The sequence below is a fragment of the Cokeromyces recurvatus genome (assembly GCF_025118155.1).
Source record: "Cokeromyces recurvatus strain NRRL 2243 chromosome Unknown BX663scaffold_17, whole genome shotgun sequence".
Taxonomy (NCBI): domain Eukaryota; kingdom Fungi; phylum Mucoromycota; class Mucoromycetes; order Mucorales; family Mucoraceae; genus Cokeromyces; species Cokeromyces recurvatus.
In genome coordinates, this window is record NW_026251403.1 from 68,473 (window position 1) to 92,680 (window position 24,208).

Genomic DNA, 24,208 nt, shown 5'->3' on the forward strand with positions numbered 1-24,208 from the left:
AACCATGCATGGTATGAAGAGCATAGAAATATCTTAGCAACCAGTATTTAGACTCATTCTTACTCTAGACATAAACATATATGTATACATAATACACGGAGAGGTATGTTCTGTAACATACACATAATTTTGATTGCGTCTAATAGCAACGTTATCTTGATTTCTTTATAATTGTACTGTTTAATATAATTACACCCCCCCGGAAATAACTTATTAGTTCTAAACAAACGAAACATCTATATGACACTTTAACATGTATTTGTAAAAGATTTCTCTTTAGCTTGGTCTATTAATATACTAGTCAATTATTCATGTCTTATAAATACACTAGTTCTTCATTTTGAATGACGTTGATCAGCTTGATTTAAGAGTTTTATATACACATCTATTTAATATTTAGTAGACAATTTTTTTTTTTTAAAAAAAACATGTCTTTTAGTATTAACTAGACGCCGCTACAATGAAAGAAGAACGAATAGGATACTCATTTTGTGTATCTATTTAAAGATATAACAGAGAAACTTAACCCAAAATATGACTTTTGGTGTGTATATTCATAATAAAGAATAGTGTATACACTTAAATGATGAGTATTAGATCAACCAAAACTAGAATAAATGATGAAAAGTGACTACAAGTAAGAACAAAGACTAAGAAGAGTAGCCCTATTCATTTACTACTCAGACACTTCATCAAGATTGGTTTATATTGCTTGAAATATCAAATCATACATTACAAATTTCATAGTAAAAAAGTAATGAAATGTAACTTGTTCACCTTTTACACTATTAAAGATAAATATACATAACAATTCAAATATGAGTAGTAAAAAGGGGGAATTGGATAGTATGCTTGTATGCCAGTTACCTGTAGAGAATAGCAGAAGATAATTCTGACCCACAGTTAGTACAACCACAGCAATTAACAGTATTATCTAATGAATTCAGGTGAAAAATTCCAAGAAAAGAAAGAAAAAAAAAGGGTATCAGTATTGATAGGGTGTACGAAGGGAGTTTTATATTTTTATTTTTTATTTTTTTTTCCATAATGGTAGACCAAAAAAAAAAAAATAATAACAATAATATTAAGGATGTGCTTAACAAATGGAACATGATCATTGTCAACACATTTTAAAAGCTTTAGGTGCTTTCGATTATGCTGCTGCTACAAAGTTAATAGCGAAATTATCTAAAGTAGGAAATACTAAACTTATTCTATATAAAAAAAACAAAAAAAAAATAACCGATATACATAGATTTATCAACCTTTTAGCTATATTTTTACAAGGTTATGTAGCTGTGAAAGTTCTTTTACTCAACTATTATTCTTACGTTCAAGATGGTTTGTTATGAGAAAAGATATAGTAAGATTAATTGATACTATATATGACATTTGCTAATTTTAATTTATTTACTCTTTTCTTTTTTTTTAAAAAAAAAAATAAGGCGGTAGAAACTGTGTATACTAATCTGGCAAACGAATTACCAAGAGAAATACTTAATGTGATTTCGACCACTTCATTATCCAACGATGATAAAAGTCAATTTATTATCATCATGGATGCCCTAACTAAGTTTTGTCAACTTCGACGAGAAATGATTAATCTTTATCAAGCTATTTTAGCCCAATCCATGAAAGGCGAATTTGACGAAATCTTGAAGGAGCTCGAATCAGTGCAGGAAAAAATGATGGAAATGAATTTACAAAAGGATTTGGATATATTAGGTTTGGGTATAGAAAAGGAAATAGGTATATTGACTTGTATTTTAAGAGCGAGGTTGGCTATAACGAATTATGCATTTCAAGATGCTTGTATTGCTTTATTTCAAACAAAACAAGATTTATATGAATGGAAACGAATTTGTCAAGAACAAGATTACCCTGAGGTAGATTATAATAGATATTTATATGTGATACACTCATCTATATCTCTATCAATCTATTTATAAATATGTATATAATGTTAGAAATCGTCTTCTAAGCCAGATGAGGCTAAAGAAATATCGACTTGGCGATTTCATTTGTTTGGACAGTCAGAGGTAAGGGAAGATGCATATAAATCCATATATAGCTCACTCAAGTAGTATGATGATAGTCAAAATTACATCATAAACAAGGCGATATATGGCCAAATACAATAAGATGGCACGCAAGAGTACTTCATAACTTGACTGCAAAAATGACTTTGTTTTTTTATACAATTTTATTAGAAAAGGAAAGACTAGTCACTGAAGAAGACCCAGAAAAATCATTATGGAAAGGTTTAAAGGTCGACTATTATGAACAGTAAAGTATAGAAAGTGTGTTTATGTATAATAACAAGGGACTCAATTTTTTTTTTTTTAAATAAGAATTGCTACTTTTAAAAGAAAATTTGGTGCTTATAGTATAAGTTTAGTCTATGAAGTAACAAATGATACTCCCTTTTATCCTCAAGGATATGTCTGTTCTTCTGAATCGACTCCATATGAACCGCCTCAAGGTATCCATTCGTTTCCATTCATATTCTGTTACCCTAAAGATGAAATACCGACAAAGCATTTACCGAACATTATCTCTATCATTCAACAAGGCAGTAAGCATCACAAGCTTCTAAGTGATCCAAAATCAGGGCCTATTCATTTCTTTGACAATACAGTTGGAAGTAATTATTATTTAATGCGTATAGATAAGCATACAGTGATGGTGATTATTTATTTAGATAAACATTCTCATCGTGAACCTTCTACTATTGAATTTATGACAAATATTGTTACATCTTTAAGAGGTAGCATTGTTATTGAAGAATTAATTAATGTAGATTAAAAAAATAAAATAAAGAAGCTATTTATTTCTTATTATTTAAATATGTAACAAGTATAATATTATTATGTAATCATTGTATTAATAATTTAAAAAGTTCGAAGCTACATAAAGAATAGGCTTAATTTAATCCATATTTGATTTGATTTTTTTTTCTTATATATGTAAATATATCAACTTACTATAGTACAAATGGTATCCATAGAATGCGAAATTCTATTATCATCAAGTAAAAATGAAAATCTTACTTGTCTTGTATTATCAATAACGAAAGCAGCTCTTTGTATGAGACCTGTTTCAGGATGCAGTACGTTAAAATGACGGGAAACAGAGCAAGTCATGTCAGCAACTAATGGGATATAAATGAATGAATAAATAGGGTGTTATTATATAACATTGAATAAGTTGATTTTTTTCTTTTTTACCAAGAGGATATGAAGGTATAAAATCTAATATAGATTGAGTTATTTCTGTGTTAGTTGACATAGCTAATGGCATTGTATTTAACGATTGAAGTCGTTCGAAATAATGACTAATAATCAAAAATAATATTAAGTCACCATGCTATTATTGCATTCTATATAAATGTATATACTTTACTTGATAAGAGTAAGATCTTTACAAGCAATAGATGTACTATAAACAAATAATTAATATCATCTTGTATACGTTTATTTTATTACTTACAGATCATAGTTATAAAAAAATAAGACGACAGCTTTATATTTAGCAAATAAAGTTGACAGTTGTAATCTATTAATTTCATTATTTAAAATAGCTGTACAATTGAAGTCTGGTGCAACCATGTTATATCTGTTTAACTGCTGTGTAGCTGGATTGATTTTAATTGACGCTATTGTATTTTCTTCTTTATTATCTCGATTTTCTTGAAAACGACGTTTCTTACTTTCGGATAATATTAACTCATATTCAAGTGATCTACTGTTGTTTTCAGTCATCAACATGGTCATTATGTTTCGTTTTTTTTATTTTTTAAAAAAAAAAAAGTAATAGATCTAACAATTGCTTTGTGAAATAAAATGTATTTATTTATATATATACATATATATATATATCTTTATATGTATATTGTCTGTCTTCACTTTTGTTTTCCACTTGCTCCCTTTTCAAATGAATGAAATGGAATGAAGTTAAGTAAAAAAAAAAAAAAAGTAGCCTATGTTCAATGCAAGACTTCCAACTGTGACTGAATTTCTTTGAGCTGGTCCGTTGTGGCGTTTTTTATGAACCTCAAATCTGAATAAAAAAAAATTGGATTCTGCTTTAATAGCTTTTTATATAAATACATAATATAAAATAGGCTTTTTAAAATGGTTTTACAAGTAACAACAGCCAACAACGTCAAAGTATATACAGTCTCAGGAGGCGTTGGGTCAAGATCAATTCCTGATTGGCTTGCACGAAAGAAGAAGAAGGCCTTGAAGAAAGATTTTGGTAGTTTAAAACAGATCTTTTTTTTTTTTCGTAGTTTAATTAATCATATACAATAGAATATCGTACAAGAGTTGAACTCATTCAAGACTTTGAATTTCCGGAAGCCTCTAATCGTGTAAAAACAACTCGAGATGGAAAATATATTGTTGCTACAGGTACATACAAACCTCAAATGAGAGTTTTCGAATATTCTGAAATGTCAATGAAGTTTGAGCGCCATACTGATGCTGAAACAATCAATTTTGAGGTAATACTTGAAAAGAAAAGTACATTAAACAAACGTTTAAATTTTAATATTTACACACACACACACACATACATACATATATGATCTTATAGATCTTATCTGATGATTGGACCAAAGTAGCACTTTTACAAAATGATCGATCCGTTGAACTTCATGCACAAGGTGGAATTCATTATCGTACACGTATTCCCAAATTCGGCCGTGATCTTGCATATCATTTTCCTTCATGCGATCTCTTATTGACTGCATCAGGTTCTGAAGTGTATCGTCTTAATCTTGAGCAAGGACGATTTTTAAATTCGATTCAAACTGATGCCGAGGATGGTGTTAATTGTATTGAAATTAATCCTGCTCACCAGTTATTTGGTATGGGAACAACAAGTGGTACAGTCGAATTATGGGATCCTCGATCTAAATCAAGGGTGGGTGTCTTGTCAAATCTGGAGGTTCCTGCATCTTATGGAAGAGACGAAAGCGCACCTTTAGAAGTATCAGCACTTAGTTTTCGTTCAGATGGTTTAACAATGGGTGTTGGTACAAACACCGGCCACACATTATTATATGATTTACGTTCATCTGTACCTACGATTGTTAAAGATCACCAATATGGATTCCCTATTAAATCTATAAATTTCCATAAGGGTAATGCTAATGATTCAGAGACAGGTGGTGATAAAGTGATTGTATCTGACAATAAGATTATAAAGATTTGGGATCGTAATACGGGAAAACATTTCACTTCTATTGAACCTGAAACAGATATTAATGATATGACAGTAGTCGAAGATAGTGGTTTGATCTTTACAGCCAATGAAGGTATTCAGATGGGCGCTTATTTCATTCCCCAGTTAGGGCCCGCTCCACGATGGGCTTCCTTCCTCGAAAATCTTACTGAAGAAATGGAGGAAGCTCCTAACAGAGACATTTACGATGAATATAAGTTTATTACTCGTAAAGAGTTAACAGCATTGGGTTTGGAGCATCTTTTGGGTACCAACGTTATCAAAGCTTATATGCATGGTTTCTTTGTCGATTTGCGTTTGTATGAAAAGGCAAGATTGATCGCTAATCCCTTTGCCTATGATGAATATCGTGAACGTGCAGTTAAAGAGAAGATTGAAAAGGAACGTGGCTCTCGTATTCGTGCTGTTAAACAACTACCTAGTGTGAATAAGGATCTTGCTAAGCAATTGATGAATAGCAACAAGAAAGACGGTAGTCTTCTTGATGATAGTCGTTTCGCTGACTTGTTTGCTGATCCTGAATTCCAAGTGGATGAAAATTCAAAGGAATATCAATTATTGCATCCTACAGTATCTGTAAGTAATATAGAAATGTGATATTCACTCTAGTCAATATAAGATAGACCACTAACCTAATTTAATTAGAAAAAGAAAGTGAATGATTCTGATGAAGAAGAAGAAGAAGAAGTTGAACAAGAAGAGCAACAAGAAGATACGATGGAAATGGATGAAAGCGATGACGAAAGCGATAATGAAAGTGAAGATGATATTGTTTCCAAGATACGTAAAGAAAGAGGTTTACAAGTTCGAGACAAAAGACAAGCAACAACATCCATTCGTTCAGGTAAACGTCGTGTGCCCGAAATGCGTATAGGTTCAACAGTAGGTGGTAGAATGACAAGCAAAAATGAAAGTAAAAAATCATTTGGATCTAGATTACAATCAGAACAGAGACACCGTAAGAGTGATGGACATAAAGTGTCACGTACTGCATTGGGTGGTATGGAAATGTCATTTACACCTAATTCTGTAAAGAAGAGAAAAAATCGCAAATAGAAAGTAAAGAATACCAAAAAAAAAAAAAAAAAAAAAACAATTGCACTTAGAGTCTTTGATTTATAATACATATTTAATAATAAAAAAATAAAAAATAGTGAATAAAAGCCTTGTATATATTTTATATAAATATATATATATATATGTATATGTATTTATAATACTAATAATAATACTGATCATAAAATGATTTTAATACAGACTTTATTTTATTTAATAAAAAGGAAAAAAAAAATTGCATAAAATAGTATGATTTATTTGGTAGTGGAAAAAGAAGAGTCTTGTTCAATATTCTTCTTCTGTTGTTGACTCAAGGGAAATTTTGGGTCAGAATTATGGCTAAAGCTAACTCCATTATTACGACGCCAAACATATTCAGGTTGCTTTCTAAAATCCCATTCATGATCAGGTTGAACGGTCATATGTGATTGTCTTCCTGAAAGCGTATTTGGATTTGAGAATTCATCAACTGATGATATTTGAGAGTCTCTTCTTCTTCTTCTTCTTCGATTAGTGTTGGTAGCATAGACTGCGGCAGCGCCAACTGCTCCTAATGAAAAAAATGTCATAGGGCTAGGCATTTTATCTTGTTTGTTTCCTGAAAAAAAAATAAAGAAAGAAATAAAGAAAAAATAATAAAATAATAACAATAATAATAAAGGTAAAAAGAACATTATTTCATAGTCCCATATATTATATAGTAAAAATATGGATATAGGATATATATGTTTAGTATTGTATCTTCTGCCTATCATCTTATTTGCTTTGACTTTATTTTCGCTCCAATCAGAATACAATTTACGTGTTTCAATACATAATAAATTAAACCAAAAATGTAAAAAAGAAAAAAAAAAAAAAAAGAGAGGGTGAGAGAGTGAGAGAGTGAGAGAGAGTGTGTGTGTGAGTGTGTGAGTAAGGAGACAAGCAGGAAAGTTTGTTCATTTAACGTAGAGTAAATAATGTTAAAGATATTATTTAAATATTTAATATAATTGTTTCAATAAATATATAAATTATAATTATATTATTTGAATTATTCTATAAGAATCTTTGAATGTACTTCTTTATATATATTTTCTTCTATTTTCTTATTTTCATTATTTTCACTTTTTTCGGTAGAAATTGAATCGTTAATAGCTATATTTTCATCACTGTTATTCATCTTCCTTAATTTTTTGTTTGGTCTTTCATTTTCTTCGATGCTACGAGTTGAAGAAGTCCAAATCAAGTATATTGATTCAATTGACATACTACGAGGGAAAGATAGAGGAGATTGGCTTATTTGTGAAACAGAAGAAGATAGACATAGCGAGGATAAAGTACATTGACTATGATCATCTCTTTCTTCCTGTATCGTTACTGTCTCTGCTTCTAACCGTGGTTCAGGTATTGCATTGCCAACAACAGTTGTTTCTGGTGTGTTCGGCGTGAATATAGACCAATCATCACTAAATAATTTTGGAAAGGATGATGTAGATCGACTTTGACTATTATTCATTTTTTCTGCCTCTGACTGGGTCTGTATGAAGGTTACTTTGTTTAGTGATGTACTAGTATCAAGTAAATTCTCTTTATTTTTTTGATGAAAGACCTCGTTATTGTCGTTCACAATCTTGACAGGTGCTGTATCGAGGTCTTTAGTGATAGTTTGGGGTATAAGCATCCATTTAGCAGAATCTGATTCTTTTGAGGAGTTAGGAACTAAATGAAATCTTGGATTTAATACTAGTAAATGAAGCAAATTTTCCTATTTTTTTTAAAAAAAAAAGGGGAGGTTTATACATGTATCGTAATTATTAAATTATGTAATACCTTATCTATTTCTGGCTCTAAATAATTTAAAATCTCTTCAGTATTTAGAGAATTATATCTTTCAAGCACTTTAACTACTGCCAACTCCAATTCATGATTAAGCGTGTTGTCTTCATCCTTGGGCGTATTAATTTCTGATTCAGTTTCCTCATTCTGTTGTTGATCATTGTTTTGTAGTACTCTTGATAACTGGTCTGGATCCATACCAGGCTTTAAATAGTTGTCATTATTAGGTAAAACAAAGACAAAGCTTGTACCATCAATTTCAATTAAATCGCTTGACTTTAATATCGATGGTTTATCGCCGGGCCTTTTAATAACATGATTTATTTTTACTCCATTTCTACCATACACGTATAGTTCCCATCGGTCACGTCTTGCACTATAACGAATCTCACAATGTCTACGTGAAATAGCTTTTGAATTACCTAGATCGATATCGACTAACTTTAGTTTTCGTGGTCTTCTTTGATCTTGATTTGGATCGTTGTTTAACACAGTACCGGAACGACCCAAGATAACAGAAAACTGACTTAAATAACTTGTCCAGTTAGAACCTGCCAATCGAGGGTAAAGATGAGCACTATTGATGGGTACTGAAGGTGTATTGGTTTTTACAGTGTGTGATGAGTCTGTTGATAATTGTTGTTCATCTGAATGTATCAAGTCGTTAAACTAAATTCTACTATATGAGTCATTTGTTTCCATATAGTAAAAATGTTATGTTTTTTTTTTTTTTTACCAATGAACTTGACGATTGAGACATGATTAACTTGAATAAAAAAGAATATGCCAAACAACATTTATTTATTTTTTTATTTATTTATTCAAGAAATAAAATAAAATGTACAATATGATTGGATATCAAGACTCATCTTTATTGTAAAAAACATAACAAATGAAAGCTTGAGGAAAATTTATGCTTTCATAGGTGTTTCTGCAGCTACTGGTAAACCAAATTCATCTAGTTTTACATCCTGTGCCTAACATAAAAGAAAGTTAGATGGTATTCGAATTATTCAATTAAAGAAGCTTACCGAATTGGGATCAGTTTCAGCCGTCTTTGGCAGTTCTATATCTTCTTGTAAATACGAAGGTACTTCTTCTTCTTCGAATTCTAACTCATCTCCAAGTGCATCCAATTCTATAATGTAAACGTCAAAATATGTTTATTCATTCTTATTAAAAAAAAATGAAACAAACCTGCTTCAAGATCTTCTTCATCAATATCATCAGGTAAATTGTATGATCTACCCACAGTTTCTTGTAATTCATTAGCTTGTTCCAACAAATCCTCCATTTCATCTTGCAATTGCTAAGTAGATAGAGAAAAGGTACTTTAATACAAGTATAATATTAAGATTTCATAACTTACATCAATTTTATCTAAATTCACATTTTTGTATTGTTTCTTCATTTCCTTATTTGCAATTTGCATTGCGTCCACTGTTGCCATTACATTTCGTAAGTTTTCAGTTGTCATTTGGGCTTGCTCCATGTTAAAAGACTGTTGTTGCAGGTTATCACGTTGTGCTTCATATCTAAAAAGTTAACAAATGTAAATTCAAATGGATATATTTATACTAAGATGTGTAATCTACTTTAACTCACAGTTTCTTTTGTTTCAATACTCGTAAAGCTTTTTGTTGAACATTTTTCTATGATAATTAATTAATAAACATAAAATAGAGGATATTTCCTTTGATTACTTTTGCTGGTCCATCTCTCATTTTCTTTAACTGATCGCGATATCTTGTAAGTTCTGCATCTAATTTTTTTATCTTAACTTCAATAGCATCAACTCGTACTTCAGTCTAATTCACATTGATTAATAAAAGGAAAGTAAAGGAAATTGAAAACATGTTATCTATATATGTATTTATAAATTTACATTAGATATCGCATCATTAAGTGTTGGCTTTGTTTGTCTTTTTGTCGAACCAAAAAGTCTTTTCATTTTTTTTTTCTTTCTTTCTTATTAATGATAAAAAAAAAAATAAAGAAAAAAGAAATGCTTTTCAGAAGACTTGGCATTATATTCACTATATACACACTGACAATCTGGGTATAAAATTTAACTTTTTAAGCATTATTTGGACAAACAATGTCAAAGAAGAAGGGAATTCAGTAACTTATTTATGTAAATAAATATACTTCTTTATGATCTGTAAAATGAAGGGCGTTTAAAACTAGTTGATTTTATTAAGCTTTTAATTTTTTATAATTTTTTTTTCTTTATATTGATTCCAATATTTGAATAGAGATATCACATCTTGGTTCATGCTAATGCGCTGTTGCAGTTTACAGCTGAGATTTTGCTTTTTTTACGGACTTTAATGGTCTTTAAATCGTCACTATCAATTTGCTCTTGGTTAGCCACATTTGCGCTACAATAACTATACCCCCCCTCTAATAGTGTGCTTATTCAAAGTATCAACATTCGTATACAATTTTAGATACACTGGAGCTGGGACATAGAAACTTGTCATCACACTCTCTGCAAATAAATAGTCACTAAAAGATAAAAAGTGTCAGTCATTTCTCCGTCTCCCCTTTTTGTTTTGTTTTTTTTACAGCTGTCCTTGAATATAAAATGAAATTCAATTGCATGTTCTTTCCTATAAGTAATTTATGGAGAGCGATAAAGTCTATGATAGTTTGCCATAAATGATACGTTTATATGAACTGAATTTTGCTGTCTCAAAGATGTAATAAGAACTTGTCTCATTTTCTATTTTCAATAAAACAGAGTACGATGCTATTGATTGTATTAAGTTCATGAAAGGTTCAATTTTTGATACACAGACTATTTAGGTAGAATTCTTTTTTTTTTTAAAAAAAAAATAAAATAAAAAGCGTTCCTTTATCTTTTTAAACATCCACTCCCCCCCCAGATCCTGCAAAGTTTTGTTTGATTGCTGTTTGCGTCTTCATGTTATGACAAAAGACATTAGGCAATACGAAAAAAAAGGGGTAGGTAGGTCAAGAGGATTTTAAATAAAGATAGGCTAAATTGAACAAATTGAAAACAAGTAAAGTATTCGAAATCGATGTTTTAATATGCGAACACACTATGTATGTTCATTTAATCCTAAAGGTATCTTTTACTATTGATGATTTAACCCGGGTAATAAATATCCGATTTATGAAAATAAATATAAACATGTATACATATATCGTTTAAGCGTATGAATGTATGCTCATGATTTCTGCAGTCTAAACTTGTTTGGTTTTTGTTTTGTTTTGTTTTTTTTTTAATTTTTGTTATTTTCATACAATACTTCTTAATATTAAACATAAATTCAGTAAATATTGAAGATATCGATATCAAGAGCATTTTTTAGTACCTTTTATAAGTAATTGTAAATAAAGTAGTAGTGCATTAAAATGAAGAACTATGCTAGGATCCATCTCATTCTTGTTATGCGGAGAATTAATGTAATTAGTATTATTGATGATTTATGTAGAATGCGTGAAATCCGGTATTATAAAGTTTTGTAAAGCATGTGAACTTTTTTTTTTTTTTATAAATATTTTCTTTCTCCTTTACCCCACATTTCGAAAGAAAAAAAAAATGTTAAGAAATACAATTCATTTTACTACTAATTTGTCTCGTAGTCTTATTTTAAAAAGGTATTTTATTATTATTATTATTATTAAATATGTATTAATATATTCAACTTATTTAGGTCATTCACACAATCTGTCATTGCTCGAAATGCAGTAGGTTTGCCTACCTCTCTTCAATCCTTTACTGAAGAAGAAATGATGCTTAAAGATACGGGTAATTTTTTTTTAATGAAAATATTTTATTTCAAAATGTGCGCTAAATATACAGGATAGTCGCCAGATTTGCTCAAGAGGTTATTAAACCAAAAGTATCACAAATGGATGAAACTGAGCAACTTGATTTATCTGTCTTGAAAGGCCTCTTTGAGCAAGGCGTAAGTTTAAATTTATTAATAGGAAAAAAAAAGTTTATCCTAATTGTATGAGATAGCTTATGGGTATTGAAACAGAGGCGGATTATGAAGGTGCTAATTGTTCATTTACTTCCGCTATTATTACTATTGAAGGTATTTAACATTTACCCGTATCTTAAAAGATAAGAAGATTCAATGTACCTTTTTTTTTTTTTTGTTAGAACTTGCCAAAGTAGATCCTGCTATTAGTGTTCTTTGTGATGTTCAGGTATAAATAATTATAATATTTCTAATATATGATTTTGTTCCTGAATTCTTTTTTTTTTCTTTAAAGAATACTTTAGTTGGAACTCTTGTTCGTAAATATGGTACTGATCATATTAAAAAAACTTACCTTCCCAAGTTAGCCACCGAATCTGTGGGATGCTTTTGTTTATCTGAATCAGGTTCTGGCTCAGATGCATTTGCTCTTCAAACACGAGCTATTGAGAAGGATGATCATTATGTTCTTAATGGCACAAAGATGTGGATTACAAATTCTGCTGAAGCTGATATCTTTTTAGTATTTGCTAATGTGTAAATATATATATAACAGAATGAAAAAGAATATATATATATATACTAATTGTTATCATTGTAGTGATCCTTCTAAGGGTTATAAGGGTATTACTTGCTTTATTGTGGAGAAGAAGATGGGTGTACAAGTAGCTAAGAAAGAAAGCAAGTTGGGTATTCGTGCATCGTCCACCTGTGTTTTGAATTTTGATGAAATTCGTGTACCTAAAGAAAATATTTTGGGAGAAATAGGTAAAGGGTATAAATATGCTATTGAGATTTTAAATGAAGGTCGTATTGGTATTGCTGCTCAAATGATTGGTACTGCTCAGGGAGCTTATGATATTGCTCTCCCTTATCTTTTTCAAAGAAAACAATTTGGTCAGTTTATTGGTGATTTCCAAGCTATGCAACATCAATATGCTCAGATTGCTGTTGAAATTGAAGCTGCTCGGCTTTTGACCTATAATGCTGCTCGTATGAAAGAGGAAGGTAGAACGTTTGTTAAAGAAGCTGCTATGGCCAAACTATATTCTTCTCAAGTAGCTGAACATGCTGCCAGTAAGGCAATTGAATGGTGTGGTGGAGTTGGTTTTACTCGTGAGCTAGGTGTTGAAAAGTTTTATAGAGATGCTAAGATTGGTGCTATTTATGAAGGAACCAGTAATATTCAGCTTCAGACAATTGCTAAATTGGTTTCTGCCAATTATAAATAAAAAAAAATAAAAAAATAAAAAGTAAAAAGTAAAAAAAAAAAAAAAAATAAAAATTCTTAACGTTTTGCTTTTATGTATAGTTTATGTAGAAATAGATTTTTTGTTTTTTTTAAGTCAAGTTAGTTTAAAATGGCTTTGCAGTAGTAATATTTCATGCCTTGTTGTTATTGTTGTTAATGTTGTGTTGTCCTTTTTTGTATTGCGACAACATTATTACGCGTTTGAAGAACCGCTTCTTCGAGGGTGACGTCTGTTGGCTGCTTTCTATTTTTCTCTCGTGTCTTTTTAATTGTATACTTTTTTATCTTTATTTTCCTTTTTACCACATATATTTATATCGATATATATTTTTATATAATAAACAATCATATAAACATATTCATATACATATACATATACATAAAAGGCATCTATAGTAAGTAAAGAACTCTTGCCATTAAATGTACACTGAAAACCTTTTTTTATTATTGTTATTAATATTATATTGGCTGTAACTTAATTTGGCCATCTTTCTAATTGCTTTTTTTTTTTTTTTCTATTTTTTCTTTTATATAAATATCCATATTTATTTATTTATTTATTTATATAAAGATGAGTGACCAACTGCCTATTAAGTTCCAAGAGCATGCACAGGTAAGCTTCATTTGAGTAACACTTTTACAAGAAATATTGAAAAATAAAATGGCCAGCATAAAGAGCGCTAAAATATCTTCTTTTTTTTTTTTTTCATCTTAGTTGCAAAATCTTGGCGTCAATGCTGCCAGTATTGGCTTTAATACTTTAACTATGGAGTCTGACAGATTCATTTGTGTTCGTGAGCAAGTTAATAATCAAAACCAAGTTGTCATTATTGACTTGTCTAATAATAATGAAATTACTCGTCGACCCATCACTGCCGATTCTGTAATTATGCATCCCAAGGTTAAAGTTATGGCCCTTAAAGGTATATAATAGTATAGCTGTTCTCTTGAGTAATAGATTAATTAAAATGATAATTTAGCCCAAAGACAACTTCAAGTATTTAACCTTGAATTAAAATCTAAACTCAAGTCTTATATAATGTCGGAAGATATTGTTTTCTGGAAATGGTTAGACCTTAAGACAATTGGTCTCGTTACAGAACAGTATGTATATCGCTGGTCTATTGAAGGTGATTCCGCACCCCAAAGAGTCTTTGAGAGACTTGGAACTTTAGCAGGTTGTCAAATTATCAATCTTCGTGTTTCATCTGATGAAAAATGGTATGTGCTTGTTGGTATCTCAGCTAAAGAGGGTCGTGTTGTTGGTTCTATGCAACTTTATTCCAAGGATCGTGGTGTCAGTCAACCTATCGAAGGTCATGCTGCTGCTTTTGCAGAGCTTAATATTGCTGATGCCCCTCTTCCAACTAAACTTTTCACTTTTGCTGTTCGTTCTGCTAATGGAAGTGCAAAGGTAAGTAAAGACATTAATCATTTGCCCGTTTATTTTTTTTAATGATTTTCTTTTCTCCAAAAAAAAAAATGAAAAGCTTCAAATTATTGAAGTTGATCATCATGAAGGCAATCCCCCTTTCCAAAAGAAAGCTGTTGAAGTTTTTTCCCTCCTGAAGCTGCTACTGACTTCCCCGTTGCAATGCAAGTGAGTCACAAATATGGTGTCATTTACTTAGTCACCAAAATGGGTTTTATCCATCTTTATGATCTTGAATCTGGAACTTGCATTTATATGAACAGAATAAGTAGTGAGACAATATTTGTTACTGCTGAATTTGAACCTACTTCTGGTATTATTGGTGTTAATAAGAAAGGACAAGTAAGTATTAATTTCGGTCTAAAAGATGAAAGTCATCACTAAAAAAGGTATATACATATATATTTTTACGCTTTTCTTTATAGGTACTTTCAGTTTCTCTTGATGAAAACAATATTATTCCTTATATTATTAATACTTTGAATAATACTGAATTGGCTCTTAAATTAGCTTCTCGCGGTGGCTTTCCTGGTGCTGATGATTTATATGTCGCTCGATTTAACCAATTATTTGCAACTGGAAATTTTGGTGAAGCTGCTAAAGTTGCTGCTAACTCTCCTAGAGTAAATTTATCTATCAACTATTAAATATAGATTCAACAAACTAATCATTTATCATTTAACTTAGGGTATTCTTCGTACTACTGACACAATTGAAAAATTCCGTCAAATTCCTGCAGCTCCTAATACACTACCACCTATCTTACAATATTTTGGCACATTACTTGAAAAAGGTGTTCTCAACAAATACGAGTCTCTTGAACTTGCTAAACCTATCCTCACTCAAAATCGTAAGCCTCTTTTAGAGAAATGGTTGAAGGAAGATAAATTGCAGTGTAGTGAGGAGCTTGGTGATTTTGTCAAGCAGTATGATTCTCTTTTAGCTTTATCTGTTTATTTGAGAGCTGAAGTTCCTAACAAAGTTGTGCTATGTATGGCTGAAAACCGTCAATATGATAAGATTTTAGCTTATGCAAAGACAGTCGGCTATACCCCTGATTATGCTTCATTACTCTATAACATTGCTCGTACTGATCCTGAAAAGGCTGCCGAATTTGCTACTTCTCTCGCTAATGATGAAAATGGTCCTCTAATTGAACCCGAAAAAGTAGTTGATGTTTTCCAATCTCAAAATATGATTCCTCAAGCAACTTCCTTCCTTCTGGATTATTTGAAGAGTAATCGAGAAGAAGATGCCGCACTTCAAACTCGTGTTTTAGAAATGAATTTAATTCATGCCCCTCAAGTTGCTGATGCTATCTTGGGTACTGGTATGCTCACTCATTATGACAGAGTTGTTATTGGCAATTTGTGTGAAAAGGCTGGTTTATATCAACGTGCCCTCGAGCATTACACTGATATTCATGATATTAAACGTATTATTCCTTATACTCATCAAATGAATGCTGAATGGCTTGTTAACTATTTCGGTAATCTCTCAGTGGATCAAACTTTAGATTGCTTAAAAGAAATGCTTTCCAATAACCTTCGTCAAAACCTTCAAATCGTTGTTCAAATTGCTATCAAATATTCTGAACAACTCCAACCTCATAATCTTATTGATCTTTTTGAATCTTTCAAGAGTAATGAAGGCCTTTACTATTATCTTGGATCCATTGTTAATGTGAGTCAAGATGGCTTAGTTCACTTCAAATATATTCAAGCTGCTTGTCGTACAGGTAATGTTCGTGAAGCGGAACGTATTTGTCGCGAAAGTACTTTCTATGATCCTGAAAAGGTCAAAAACTTTTTGAAAGAAGCTAAATTAAGCGATCAACTTCCCCTTATTATCGTCTGTGATCGTTTCAATTTTGTTCATGATCTTGTTCTCTATTTGTATCACAATCATTTACAAAACTTTATTGAGACTTATGTACAAAAGGTCAACCCCTCCCGTACTCCTGAAGTTATTGGTGGACTTTTAGATGTTGGATGTGATGAGGACACGATCAAGAATTTACTTCTTTCCGTTCAAGGCGAACTCCCCGTTGAGAAGTTATGTGAAGAAGTAGAACAACGAAACCGTCTTAAATTATTATTACCTTGGTTGAACATGCGTGTTACTGCTGGAAGTACCGACCCTGAAGTATACAATGCATTAGCTAAGATCTATATTGATACGAATAATAATCCTGAACCTTTCCTGAAAGAGAATGAGTATTATAATCCTCGTATTATTGGTAAATACTGTGAGAAGAGAGATCCTTATTTGGCTTTTATTTGTTATGAAAAGGGTCAATGTGATTATGAATTAGTTCATATTACTACTGAAAACTCAATGTTTAAGCATCAAGCTCGCTACCTTGTTCACCGTCGTGATCAATCCCTTTGGAGCTCTGTGCTTGTTGAAGATAATCAACACCGCCGTGAATTAATTGATCAAATTGTTGCTACTGCTTTGCCTGAATGTACTGATCCTGATGATGTCTCCGCCACTGTTAAGGCATTCATGAATGCTAACTTGCCTAATGAATTGATCGAATTATTAGAAAAGATTGTTTTAGAGAATAGTGCCTTTAGTGATAACAAGACACTTCAAAACTTGTTAATCTTCACTGCTGTCAAGGCTGATCCATCTCGTGTTATGGACTACATCAACCGTCTGGATAATTTTGATGCACCTGATGTTGCTGAAGTCTGTATTGGTGAAAACTTGTTCGAAGAAGCTTTTGTAATTTATAAAAAGCATAATGTGGATGCAAATGCTATTGATGTTTTGATTGAAAAGATTTGTGATCTTGATCGTGCATATGAATTTGCTGAACGTTCTGATAAACCAGAAGTTTGGAGCAAACTTGCTAAAGCCCAACTCGACCAAATGCATGTTAAGGAAGCCATTGATTCTTATATTCGTGCTAATGATACATCCAACTATATGGAAGTCACTCGTTGTGCCTCTATGGACAATAAATATGATGATCTTGTTCGTTACTTGCAAATGGCTCGTAAGCAATCGCGTGAACCCTTTATTGAAACTGAATTATTATATGCTTATGCAAAGACAGACCGTTTAGTTGATATGGAAGATTTCTTAGCTAGTCCTAATATTGCACAAATTCAAGAAGTAGGTGATCGTTGTTTCCGTTCAGGTATGTTTGAAGCAGCCAAGATCTTGTACAGCAGTATCTCCAATCATGCTAGTTTGGCACAAACCTTGGTACACTTGAAGGACTATCAAGGTGCTGTTGACTGTGCTCGAAAGGCAAATTCAACTAAAGTGTGGAAGGAAGTGAATGCGGAATGTATTAGACAACGTGAATTCCGTTTAGCACAAATCTGTGGTCTTCATATTATTGTTCATGCTGAAGAATTGGACGAACTTGTAAAGACATATGAAAAGAATGGTTACTTTGAAGAAATTATCAAATTATTAGAAGCAGGTTTAGGTTTAGAAAGAGCCCATATGGGTATGTTTACTGAACTCGCTATTCTTTATTCCAAGTATGCACCTGATATGTTGATGGAACACCTTAAACTCTATGTCTCACGTATTAATGTACCCAAGGCTATTCGTGCTTGTAATGATGCTCACCTCTGGCGTGAATTGGTATTCTTGTATGTTAACTATGATGAATTTGATAATGCAGTGAGCGCGATGATGGAGCACTCTGTCGATGCTTGGGAACATAGTGCATTCAAGGAGATTATTGTCAAAGTATCTAATACTGAATTATACTATAAGGCGCTCAAGTTCTATCTTGCTGAACAACCTTTATTGTTGAATGATTTGCTATCTGTTATGGTACCTCGTCTTAAACATACACGTGTCGTACAAATATTTGAAAAGTCAGATAACATTCCCTTGATCAAACAATACTTGATCTCTGTTCAGGATACCAACAATAAGGAAGTCAACACTGCCCTTAATGAACTCTATATTGAAGAAGAAGATTATGAAGCGTTACGTGATTCCATTGACCATCATGACAATATTGACCCTATTGATCTTGCAAAACGTTTAGAGAAGCATGAATTGTTAGAATTCCGTCGTATCGCTGCCCACCTCTATAAAAAGAACAGAAGATGGAGACAATCTATTGCACTCTCTAAAGAAGATCGCTTATTCAAAGATGCTATGGAGACAGCGGCTGAATCCAAGGACCGTGAAGTGGCTGAAGAGCTTTTGCAATACTTTATTGAAGTTGGTAAACGTGAATGCTTTTCTGCTATGCTTTATACATGTTATGATTTAATGAGACCCGATTATGTTATGGAGTTAGCATGGAGACATGGATTAAATGACTTTGCTATGCCTTACATGATTAATATTATGAGGGAACAATTCAATAAGGTAAATTTGTGAAAGTATTATTGGATAAATTTTCATATTTCATTTATATGAATGTATATAAATATTTAGATCTCTGTATTGGATAAGGAAGTGAATGAACTTAAAGAAAAGATTGCCAAACAAGAAACCGATAATGGAAATGGTTCGTGTTTAATTTAATTTGGGATAACATGAGTTTATTAATTGATAATTCTATAATAGGATCTGCTACACCTTTAGGTAGTTCAATGGGAAACCCACTTATGTTAACAGCGCCTAATACTATGATGTCACAACAATCACCTATGATGACTGGTACATCATTTAATCACTCTCCTAGTCAACAGTTTGGAGGCTTTTAAAAAAAAAAAAGAAAAAAAAATTAAAAAAAAAAATAAGTGGCATTTTTTATCTCTATTTCTTAATAAATTATTTTCATAAATGAACAGATTTGCTTTTTTTTTTTAAAAAAAAAAAAAAAAATTAAAAATAAAAAAAAAATAGTGTGATATAGCAAATCGAAAAAAAAAAAAAAAAAAAAAAAAAAAAAAAAAAGAAAAGAAACTCCCCAAAAACTTCGAACATTTTTTTTAAAAAAAAAAAATTAATAATTCAACTGTTTCTACTTTTTCTTCTCTTTCTCCGTCGCCATTTTATTTTATATATATATATAGTATGATTGCTCGTACGAGTCTAAAAACAATATGGAAGCGAGCAACAGCCGAAAAGAAAATAACGAACTATTCTTCTGATAATACGAGACAAGCAAAAAGATATTCATCCTCATATACTAAGAATAAAGAAAATAATAAGCAGCAGCAGCAGCAGCAACAGCAACAACAACAAGAGGAAGAAAAGAGTGTAAGAAAATCAACGATACAGAAGAAGAATCGTGCACCCGACATACCTTCATTTATGCCAGTGATCAATATTCCAGTCACAGAACTTGCTCATAATGCATTTTATTCCTTACATCGTCCATTACTTGGCCTTTCAATACCAAAACCTTTTTTGGCCGGTAAAATGATGGGTCAAATAGAAAAAGAAGACAACGATAATAATAATAATAACAATAATAATTGTGAGTAGTTTTTTTTTTTTTTTGGGTGGGATAGGGGATAAAAAGAGAATTAGAGTTAATAAAGGAGAGTTGTTGTTGTTGTTGTTTATAGATGATGAAGAAGCTTTTATGCAATACATGACAAGTCTTCGTCCATTTGAACCTCCAGGATTGAATACTAGAAATATGTGTGAAGAAAAGAGTTCAACAACGACACTGACAGTTGAAGTGGATCCATCTTATTTCTTGAATCATAATAATAATCATGATGAAATAGCCGATTATTTAACAGCTATGCAAGAAAAACTAGATCTACTTTATGATGAAAGGATAAGAAGAAAGCCACAGTTGTCGACGAAAAAGAAACTACGACGTTTACGAAAACGTAAATGTTTTTTCGAAAAGAATTAAAAATATCTGTATACATATTCATATAATAATAATAATACCATATAATACGTTTCTTTTCTTTTTTGTAATATATTAGATAAACAATATATATTTATATATATATATAGCAAAATAAAATGTATTCCTTTTTATAATAAGACAGTCTATCATTATGTATTATCTTACTACTACATTCGATAATTATGCTGCCACCGCTTTATCATAATAATTTTGTATATTTTATCTTTAATAGTCACCATTTTTTTTTTCCTTCTATAGTTCTCAGTTTGAAAATAAATCATACGATTTTTTTTTATTTCATGATAATTTGTTGGATTGATCTACAGAAATGCATGATGGTTTAACTGGTTTATTAGCAGGTGATTATTAGAGTATCGCAAATAGAATTATTTATTACGCAAACATCTGTCTGTCTGTCTATCTAAGAAACAAAAAAAAATTATTATTATGAACTAAGGTATATGTAATGTACTCTTTTGTTTGGTATTAGACCATTTTGTGGGGGAGGGGATGGAAGGGAGATATAAATTAGACCCTGAATTGGTTATTCGTTTGTTGGTAATTCTTCTAGGAAATAGTTTATTAAATTTTAATTAGGGAATGAAGCTAATAAGAAAAAGTATATTTATTTATATGAGTAAAGCCTTCATTATATGGATTCATTTTCTACAACTTCTTCTTATGGATTATGTGTCAAATATAAACCTTTATTTTTTTTTTACCATATCTTCCTTTATTATCCGCTTTTTTATTATTATGAATCCATATTATACAAATACAGGCTTATTTAGATAAAGCAAAAAGACTGTCTAAAAATATATACATGTATGTGTATATCGTATCATATACAACTTTATTTTTATTTTTTTTTATTTTTCTTTACTTATATATACACATCACATGATTAAAATGCTGAAGATGATTGAAATTGTGGATTCATATTTGTTGTATTATTATTATTATTATTAAAATTAAAATTTTGTTGTGAAAATGGATTACGTGATACAGTTGACATTGGAGAGGATGACGAAAAGAGGTTCATAGGTTGATTAGGAGTTAAAGGAGGTGTTACAGGTGAAAAAGGATTATAGCTACTACTAGTCATGCCTGTTGCTTGAGGTAGAATAGGCTTAGCAACAGGTATTTGTTGTTGATTATTATTATTATTATTACTAGTGCTGTTGTTGCTGAAATCAATATTAGTGTTGTTTAATTGGATTTGATTGTTGGTATTCACTGCATTCATACTTAATGACCTGAAATAAGAATCTCCAATAAGACTAGCCGTGGTAAGAGTACTGCTGGAAGTAGGTCGTTGTGGAGCATGCCCAATTGTAGCAAAAGGAGAATGAAAGTGATTACTATTACTGGTAGTAAAATGAGGAGTCGGCTGTGATAAGGCTGTCATATTCAAAAATGGGTTTGTAGAATTAGTAATGGTAGAAGAACGAGTTATTAAAGAGGGTGTCATCCTAGTTGACTGTTGCTGAATAGGTAAGGTAGAGTGTCTATTAAGTGTAGAGAATGCAGCATCCATGATTGATTGATTATGGTTATTATTATTATTATTATTAAAAGGTGTATTCTGTATTTGATAATTTGTCGTCTGTTGTGTAGCTGATAAAGGCATGAATGGTGTTTGAACTAAGGACTGTTGTGGTTGTTGAGTAGAGGCAGTAGTAGTAGTAGTAGTTTGTTGCTGAGTAACGAGAGTTGGTGCCTTCTCTGCTTGTTTTAGTCCTTTTTTTTTATGATGATTAATTGACATTATTATTTTTATATTCGTGATTAATATATATATATATGAATAAACATATACAGATATATATATTTGTATACATTTATGTATTTATATATTTACCGGTCTTTTTCCCTACATCATTAAGATATTCTTCCAAAGCAGAAGCAAGTGACAGCGGAGCCTATGTATGGATAAAAAAAAAAAGATAGTTTTGTTAGTTTATATTCTATTTTTGGTCACTTTGTATGGATGTTTCAATGTGAACTTTACATGTTTAATAGAAGGAATATTCATTTCCAAGTCAATCTCCATTCTTTTAGCGTTATTTAAATAGTCTATTGTTAGCTCTGTTTGATGTGCAAATGTCTTGTAGATAGTTAATGCGGTAGTTGCATGTGCTTTATTCATTTCAAAATAATGCTCTATAGTGATAATAGTAGTACATCATCATCATATGTCGATTCATTTAAATATCCGATATGAAAAAAAAACAAAAACAAAAAAAAAACAAAATAAATTACCTAAAATATTAACTACACCTTCATTTACTGCTTGAAACAATGATAATAGATCTTCAATTACCATTCTATATGCAAAAAGAGTTATGGAAGGATCTTTTTCCCCAAGATAAAACTGATCTACTCATTAAAATACAATCTTTTGTACTCATAATTCGTTACTCTATAATTTACCTTGCATTTTAATACGGATTCCATTTGTCTTTGTAAGGCAGTTGTGTCTTTTAATAGACCATCCTCTATACGTAAATGTCGAAGTCGACCTTCTTTTTTCGAAGATGTCTCCTTTATATAATCTCTTTTTAAATTTCGAAAAGCAATAATACGTTCATCTAAATAAGCTCTATACAAATAGATATTTTGGATATTGGCAGGGACTAAAGATAGAAAGCAATAAGGTTTATTATTCTATTTCAATATAAAAGTTAGACTTCTTACTTGAAGATTTATTTTTAATTTGACTAGCATCAAGTACAGATGGACGTCTAATAACTGAGTCTACAACTTGTGTACAATTGCCTTCACGCATTAAATAATGTAAGATAGCGAATACTTTATAAGTAATCTTTAATATTTAGGTGTTAGTTAAACATACAACCTTTAATTTACTTATATCATCTTACAATCCATGAACGTTCTTTTAATCTCTTTTCGAGACATACTAGCATACGGTCTATACTTTCTGGATTATCATATGTCCAATCTCTTAAAGCTATTACAAATATATATATATAAGTTAACAATATGTCAAATCCATGCTATTATTTAGAACCTACTTATAAGATGTTTAACTTTAGGAGGTCTATATTCGAGTCGAGTAGCTTTACGAACTGCAGTTTCCATAATAAATATTACTACCACAAAAAAAAAAAAAAAAAAAAAAAAAAAAGGAAAGATAAAAATTAAATGAAACCTTTTTTTTTTTTTTTTTCTACAGAATATGCAGTCAAAATTAAGCGGAAAAAAAAGATCAACTCATCTAACCAATTATTTTTTTTCTTTTCTCTTTAAAGAGAGATAATAATTCTTAAAAGAAAAAGTATTTACTGATTTGACAGAGTTTAAAGAGACTAGTAATAACAGCAATACTAAAAAAAAAAAAAAAAAAAAAAAAAAAAAAAAAAAAAAAAAATACAATAGAAATCATAGATTAATATTATTTGTATAATGTCATATATCATTACTTAACTTTGATTTTCTTTACATTAAAGCTGTTCATATCAATAGTTACATAATCACATTTCTATTTTTTTTTATTATAAGGTAGCTTTGTTACAGTCTGGGAAACTAGGTTGGGCCAATAAAAAAATTATTGGGTCATTCAAAAATTAAATTGGGATACGGATATAGAATTGGGACAGAATTACAAAAATGGGACAGAGATGTGA

General features: G+C 30.8%; 12 protein-coding genes across 12 annotated transcripts; 6 read left to right on the forward strand and 6 right to left on the reverse strand.

The window, feature by feature from the left end:
- Positions 1-1,057: 1,057 nt before the first annotated feature.
- BX663DRAFT_513327 (uncharacterized protein) lies at positions 1,058-2,906 on the forward strand. Its single transcript, XM_051528127.1, has 6 exons — positions 1,058-1,193; positions 1,256-1,363; positions 1,446-1,886; positions 1,968-2,039; positions 2,096-2,286; positions 2,352-2,906. The coding sequence occupies exons 1-6, from the start codon at positions 1,104-1,106 to the stop codon at positions 2,803-2,805; spliced, it is 1,356 nt and encodes a 451-aa protein (XP_051381557.1). The 5' UTR covers positions 1,058-1,103; the 3' UTR covers positions 2,806-2,906.
- Positions 2,885-3,844, reverse strand: BX663DRAFT_513330 (uncharacterized protein). The gene is made up of 5 exons (XM_051528128.1): positions 3,490-3,844; positions 3,403-3,438; positions 3,228-3,334; positions 2,985-3,151; positions 2,885-2,906 (listed from the first exon to the last, which is right to left on the reverse strand). Exons 1-5 carry the CDS (start codon positions 3,771-3,773, stop codon positions 2,892-2,894), a joined length of 609 nt encoding a protein of 202 aa, XP_051381558.1. The 5' UTR covers positions 3,774-3,844; the 3' UTR covers positions 2,885-2,891.
- Positions 3,845-4,039: 195 nt separating this feature from the next.
- BX663DRAFT_543932 (WD40-repeat-containing domain protein) lies at positions 4,040-6,340 on the forward strand. The gene is made up of 4 exons (XM_051530862.1): positions 4,040-4,257; positions 4,314-4,504; positions 4,597-5,823; positions 5,893-6,340. Exons 1-4 carry the CDS (start codon positions 4,134-4,136, stop codon positions 6,301-6,303), a joined length of 1,953 nt encoding a protein of 650 aa, XP_051381559.1. The 5' UTR covers positions 4,040-4,133; the 3' UTR covers positions 6,304-6,340.
- A 101-nt stretch (positions 6,341-6,441) lies between these two features.
- Positions 6,442-6,983, reverse strand: BX663DRAFT_513332 (uncharacterized protein). Its single transcript, XM_051528129.1, has one exon. It carries the CDS (start codon positions 6,975-6,977, stop codon positions 6,558-6,560), a length of 420 nt encoding a protein of 139 aa, XP_051381560.1. The 5' UTR covers positions 6,978-6,983; the 3' UTR covers positions 6,442-6,557.
- Positions 6,984-7,143: 160 nt separating this feature from the next.
- On the reverse strand, positions 7,144-8,347 carry BX663DRAFT_513333 (uncharacterized protein; the record flags this gene model as incomplete). Its single annotated transcript, XM_051528130.1, has 1 exon — positions 7,144-8,347. A coding segment is annotated over exon 1 (625 nt), but the record flags the coding sequence as incomplete, so codon positions are not given.
- On the reverse strand, positions 7,627-8,926 carry BX663DRAFT_98125 (uncharacterized protein). Its single transcript, XM_051532371.1, has 2 exons — positions 8,858-8,926; positions 7,627-8,790 (listed from the first exon to the last, which is right to left on the reverse strand). The coding sequence occupies exons 1-2, from the start codon at positions 8,879-8,881 to the stop codon at positions 8,080-8,082; spliced, it is 735 nt and encodes a 244-aa protein (XP_051381562.1). The 5' UTR covers positions 8,882-8,926; the 3' UTR covers positions 7,627-8,079.
- BX663DRAFT_513338 (Snf7-domain-containing protein) lies at positions 8,888-10,092 on the reverse strand. The gene is made up of 7 exons (XM_051528131.1): positions 10,007-10,092; positions 9,825-9,929; positions 9,727-9,773; positions 9,491-9,656; positions 9,319-9,430; positions 9,153-9,259; positions 8,888-9,098 (listed from the first exon to the last, which is right to left on the reverse strand). The coding sequence occupies exons 1-7, from the start codon at positions 10,070-10,072 to the stop codon at positions 9,033-9,035; spliced, it is 669 nt and encodes a 222-aa protein (XP_051381563.1). The 5' UTR covers positions 10,073-10,092; the 3' UTR covers positions 8,888-9,032.
- A 1,567-nt stretch (positions 10,093-11,659) lies between these two features.
- BX663DRAFT_513342 (acyl-CoA dehydrogenase/oxidase) lies at positions 11,660-13,638 on the forward strand. The gene is made up of 8 exons (XM_051528132.1): positions 11,660-11,748; positions 11,805-11,899; positions 11,959-12,059; positions 12,116-12,191; positions 12,260-12,306; positions 12,373-12,614; positions 12,679-13,330; positions 13,390-13,638. Exons 1-7 carry the CDS (start codon positions 11,690-11,692, stop codon positions 13,307-13,309), a joined length of 1,251 nt encoding a protein of 416 aa, XP_051381564.1. The 5' UTR covers positions 11,660-11,689; the 3' UTR covers positions 13,310-13,330; positions 13,390-13,638.
- BX663DRAFT_513344 (uncharacterized protein) lies at positions 13,639-19,540 on the forward strand. Its single transcript, XM_051528133.1, has 9 exons — positions 13,639-13,724; positions 13,901-13,942; positions 14,045-14,252; positions 14,310-14,747; positions 14,901-15,103; positions 15,187-15,384; positions 15,449-19,111; positions 19,181-19,253; positions 19,313-19,540. Exons 2-9 carry the CDS (start codon positions 13,901-13,903, stop codon positions 19,450-19,452), a joined length of 4,965 nt encoding a protein of 1,654 aa, XP_051381565.1. The 5' UTR covers positions 13,639-13,724; the 3' UTR covers positions 19,453-19,540.
- Positions 19,541-20,076: 536 nt separating this feature from the next.
- On the forward strand, positions 20,077-20,855 carry BX663DRAFT_513347 (uncharacterized protein). Its single transcript, XM_051528134.1, has 2 exons — positions 20,077-20,171; positions 20,263-20,855. The coding sequence occupies exons 1-2, from the start codon at positions 20,114-20,116 to the stop codon at positions 20,559-20,561; spliced, it is 357 nt and encodes a 118-aa protein (XP_051381566.1). The 5' UTR covers positions 20,077-20,113; the 3' UTR covers positions 20,562-20,855.
- A 14-nt stretch (positions 20,856-20,869) lies between these two features.
- On the forward strand, positions 20,870-21,474 carry BX663DRAFT_513352 (uncharacterized protein). Its single transcript, XM_051528135.1, has one exon. It carries the CDS (start codon positions 21,162-21,164, stop codon positions 21,354-21,356), a length of 195 nt encoding a protein of 64 aa, XP_051381567.1. The 5' UTR covers positions 20,870-21,161; the 3' UTR covers positions 21,357-21,474.
- On the reverse strand, positions 21,440-24,039 carry BX663DRAFT_543938 (ANTH domain-containing protein; the record flags this gene model as incomplete). Its single annotated transcript, XM_051530863.1, has 10 exons — positions 21,440-22,301; positions 22,423-22,483; positions 22,573-22,724; positions 22,824-22,935; positions 22,995-23,197; positions 23,259-23,385; positions 23,444-23,532; positions 23,597-23,674; positions 23,868-23,908; positions 24,005-24,039. 10 exons carry the CDS (start codon positions 24,037-24,039, stop codon positions 21,466-21,468), a joined length of 1,734 nt encoding a protein of 577 aa, XP_051381568.1. The 3' UTR covers positions 21,440-21,465.
- Between the last annotated feature and the right edge of the window lie 169 nt (positions 24,040-24,208).

What these genes read in the sequence shown, in the direction of transcription:
- BX663DRAFT_513327 (XM_051528127.1), top strand. Translation starts at nt 1,104, where the DNA reads ATGGAACATGATCATTGTCAACACATTTTAAAAGCTTTAGGTGCTTTC. An exon ending in TTGTTATGAGAAAAGATATA is followed by an intron (nt 1,364 to 1,445) that starts GTAAGATTAATT and finishes AAAAAAAATAAG; the next exon opens with GCGGTAGAAACTGTGTATAC. An exon ending in AAGAACAAGATTACCCTGAG is followed by an intron (nt 1,887 to 1,967) that starts GTAGATTATAAT and finishes ATATAATGTTAG; the next exon opens with AAATCGTCTTCTAAGCCAGA.
- BX663DRAFT_513330 (XM_051528128.1), bottom strand. Translation starts at nt 3,773, where the DNA reads ATGACCATGTTGATGACTGAAAACAACAGTAGATCACTTGAATATGAG. An exon ending in AAAGATCTTACTCTTATCAA is followed by an intron (nt 3,335 to 3,402) that starts GTAAAGTATATA and finishes TTTGATTATTAG; the next exon opens with TCATTATTTCGAACGACTTC. An exon ending in TATACCTTCATATCCTCTTG is followed by an intron (nt 3,152 to 3,227) that starts GTAAAAAAGAAA and finishes ATATCCCATTAG; the next exon opens with TTGCTGACATGACTTGCTCT.
- BX663DRAFT_543932 (XM_051530862.1), top strand. Translation starts at nt 4,134, where the DNA reads ATGGTTTTACAAGTAACAACAGCCAACAACGTCAAAGTATATACAGTC. An exon ending in GGCCTTGAAGAAAGATTTTG is followed by an intron (nt 4,258 to 4,313) that starts GTAGTTTAAAAC and finishes CATATACAATAG; the next exon opens with AATATCGTACAAGAGTTGAA. An exon ending in CTGAAACAATCAATTTTGAG is followed by an intron (nt 4,505 to 4,596) that starts GTAATACTTGAA and finishes ATGATCTTATAG; the next exon opens with ATCTTATCTGATGATTGGAC.
- BX663DRAFT_513332 (XM_051528129.1), bottom strand. Translation starts at nt 6,977, where the DNA reads ATGTTCTTTTTACCTTTATTATTATTGTTATTATTTTATTATTTTTTC.
- BX663DRAFT_98125 (XM_051532371.1), bottom strand. Translation starts at nt 8,881, where the DNA reads ATGTCTCAATCGTCAAGTTCATTG. An exon ending in CTCAATCGTCAAGTTCATTG is followed by an intron (nt 8,791 to 8,857) that starts GTAAAAAAAAAA and finishes AGTAGAATTTAG; the next exon opens with TTTAACGACTTGATACATTC.
- BX663DRAFT_513338 (XM_051528131.1), bottom strand. Translation starts at nt 10,072, where the DNA reads ATGAAAAGACTTTTTGGTTCGACAAAAAGACAAACAAAGCCAACACTT. An exon ending in TTAATGATGCGATATCTAAT is followed by an intron (nt 9,930 to 10,006) that starts GTAAATTTATAA and finishes AATGTGAATTAG; the next exon opens with ACTGAAGTACGAGTTGATGC. An exon ending in CTGAAACTGATCCCAATTCG is followed by an intron (nt 9,099 to 9,152) that starts GTAAGCTTCTTT and finishes CTTTTATGTTAG; the next exon opens with GCACAGGATGTAAAACTAGA.
- BX663DRAFT_513342 (XM_051528132.1), top strand. Translation starts at nt 11,690, where the DNA reads ATGTTAAGAAATACAATTCATTTTACTACTAATTTGTCTCGTAGTCTT. An exon ending in AATGATGCTTAAAGATACGG is followed by an intron (nt 11,900 to 11,958) that starts GTAATTTTTTTT and finishes TATACAGGATAG; the next exon opens with TCGCCAGATTTGCTCAAGAG. An exon ending in CGCTATTATTACTATTGAAG is followed by an intron (nt 12,192 to 12,259) that starts GTATTTAACATT and finishes TTTTTTTGTTAG; the next exon opens with AACTTGCCAAAGTAGATCCT.
- BX663DRAFT_513344 (XM_051528133.1), top strand. Translation starts at nt 13,901, where the DNA reads ATGAGTGACCAACTGCCTATTAAGTTCCAAGAGCATGCACAG. An exon ending in AGTTCCAAGAGCATGCACAG is followed by an intron (nt 13,943 to 14,044) that starts GTAAGCTTCATT and finishes TTTTCATCTTAG; the next exon opens with TTGCAAAATCTTGGCGTCAA. An exon ending in AGAAACCGATAATGGAAATG is followed by an intron (nt 19,254 to 19,312) that starts GTTCGTGTTTAA and finishes ATTCTATAATAG; the next exon opens with GATCTGCTACACCTTTAGGT.
- BX663DRAFT_513347 (XM_051528134.1), top strand. Translation starts at nt 20,114, where the DNA reads ATGATGGGTCAAATAGAAAAAGAAGACAACGATAATAATAATAATAAC. An exon ending in TAATAATAACAATAATAATT is followed by an intron (nt 20,172 to 20,262) that starts GTGAGTAGTTTT and finishes TGTTGTTTATAG; the next exon opens with ATGATGAAGAAGCTTTTATG.
- BX663DRAFT_513352 (XM_051528135.1), top strand. Translation starts at nt 21,162, where the DNA reads ATGAAGCTAATAAGAAAAAGTATATTTATTTATATGAGTAAAGCCTTC.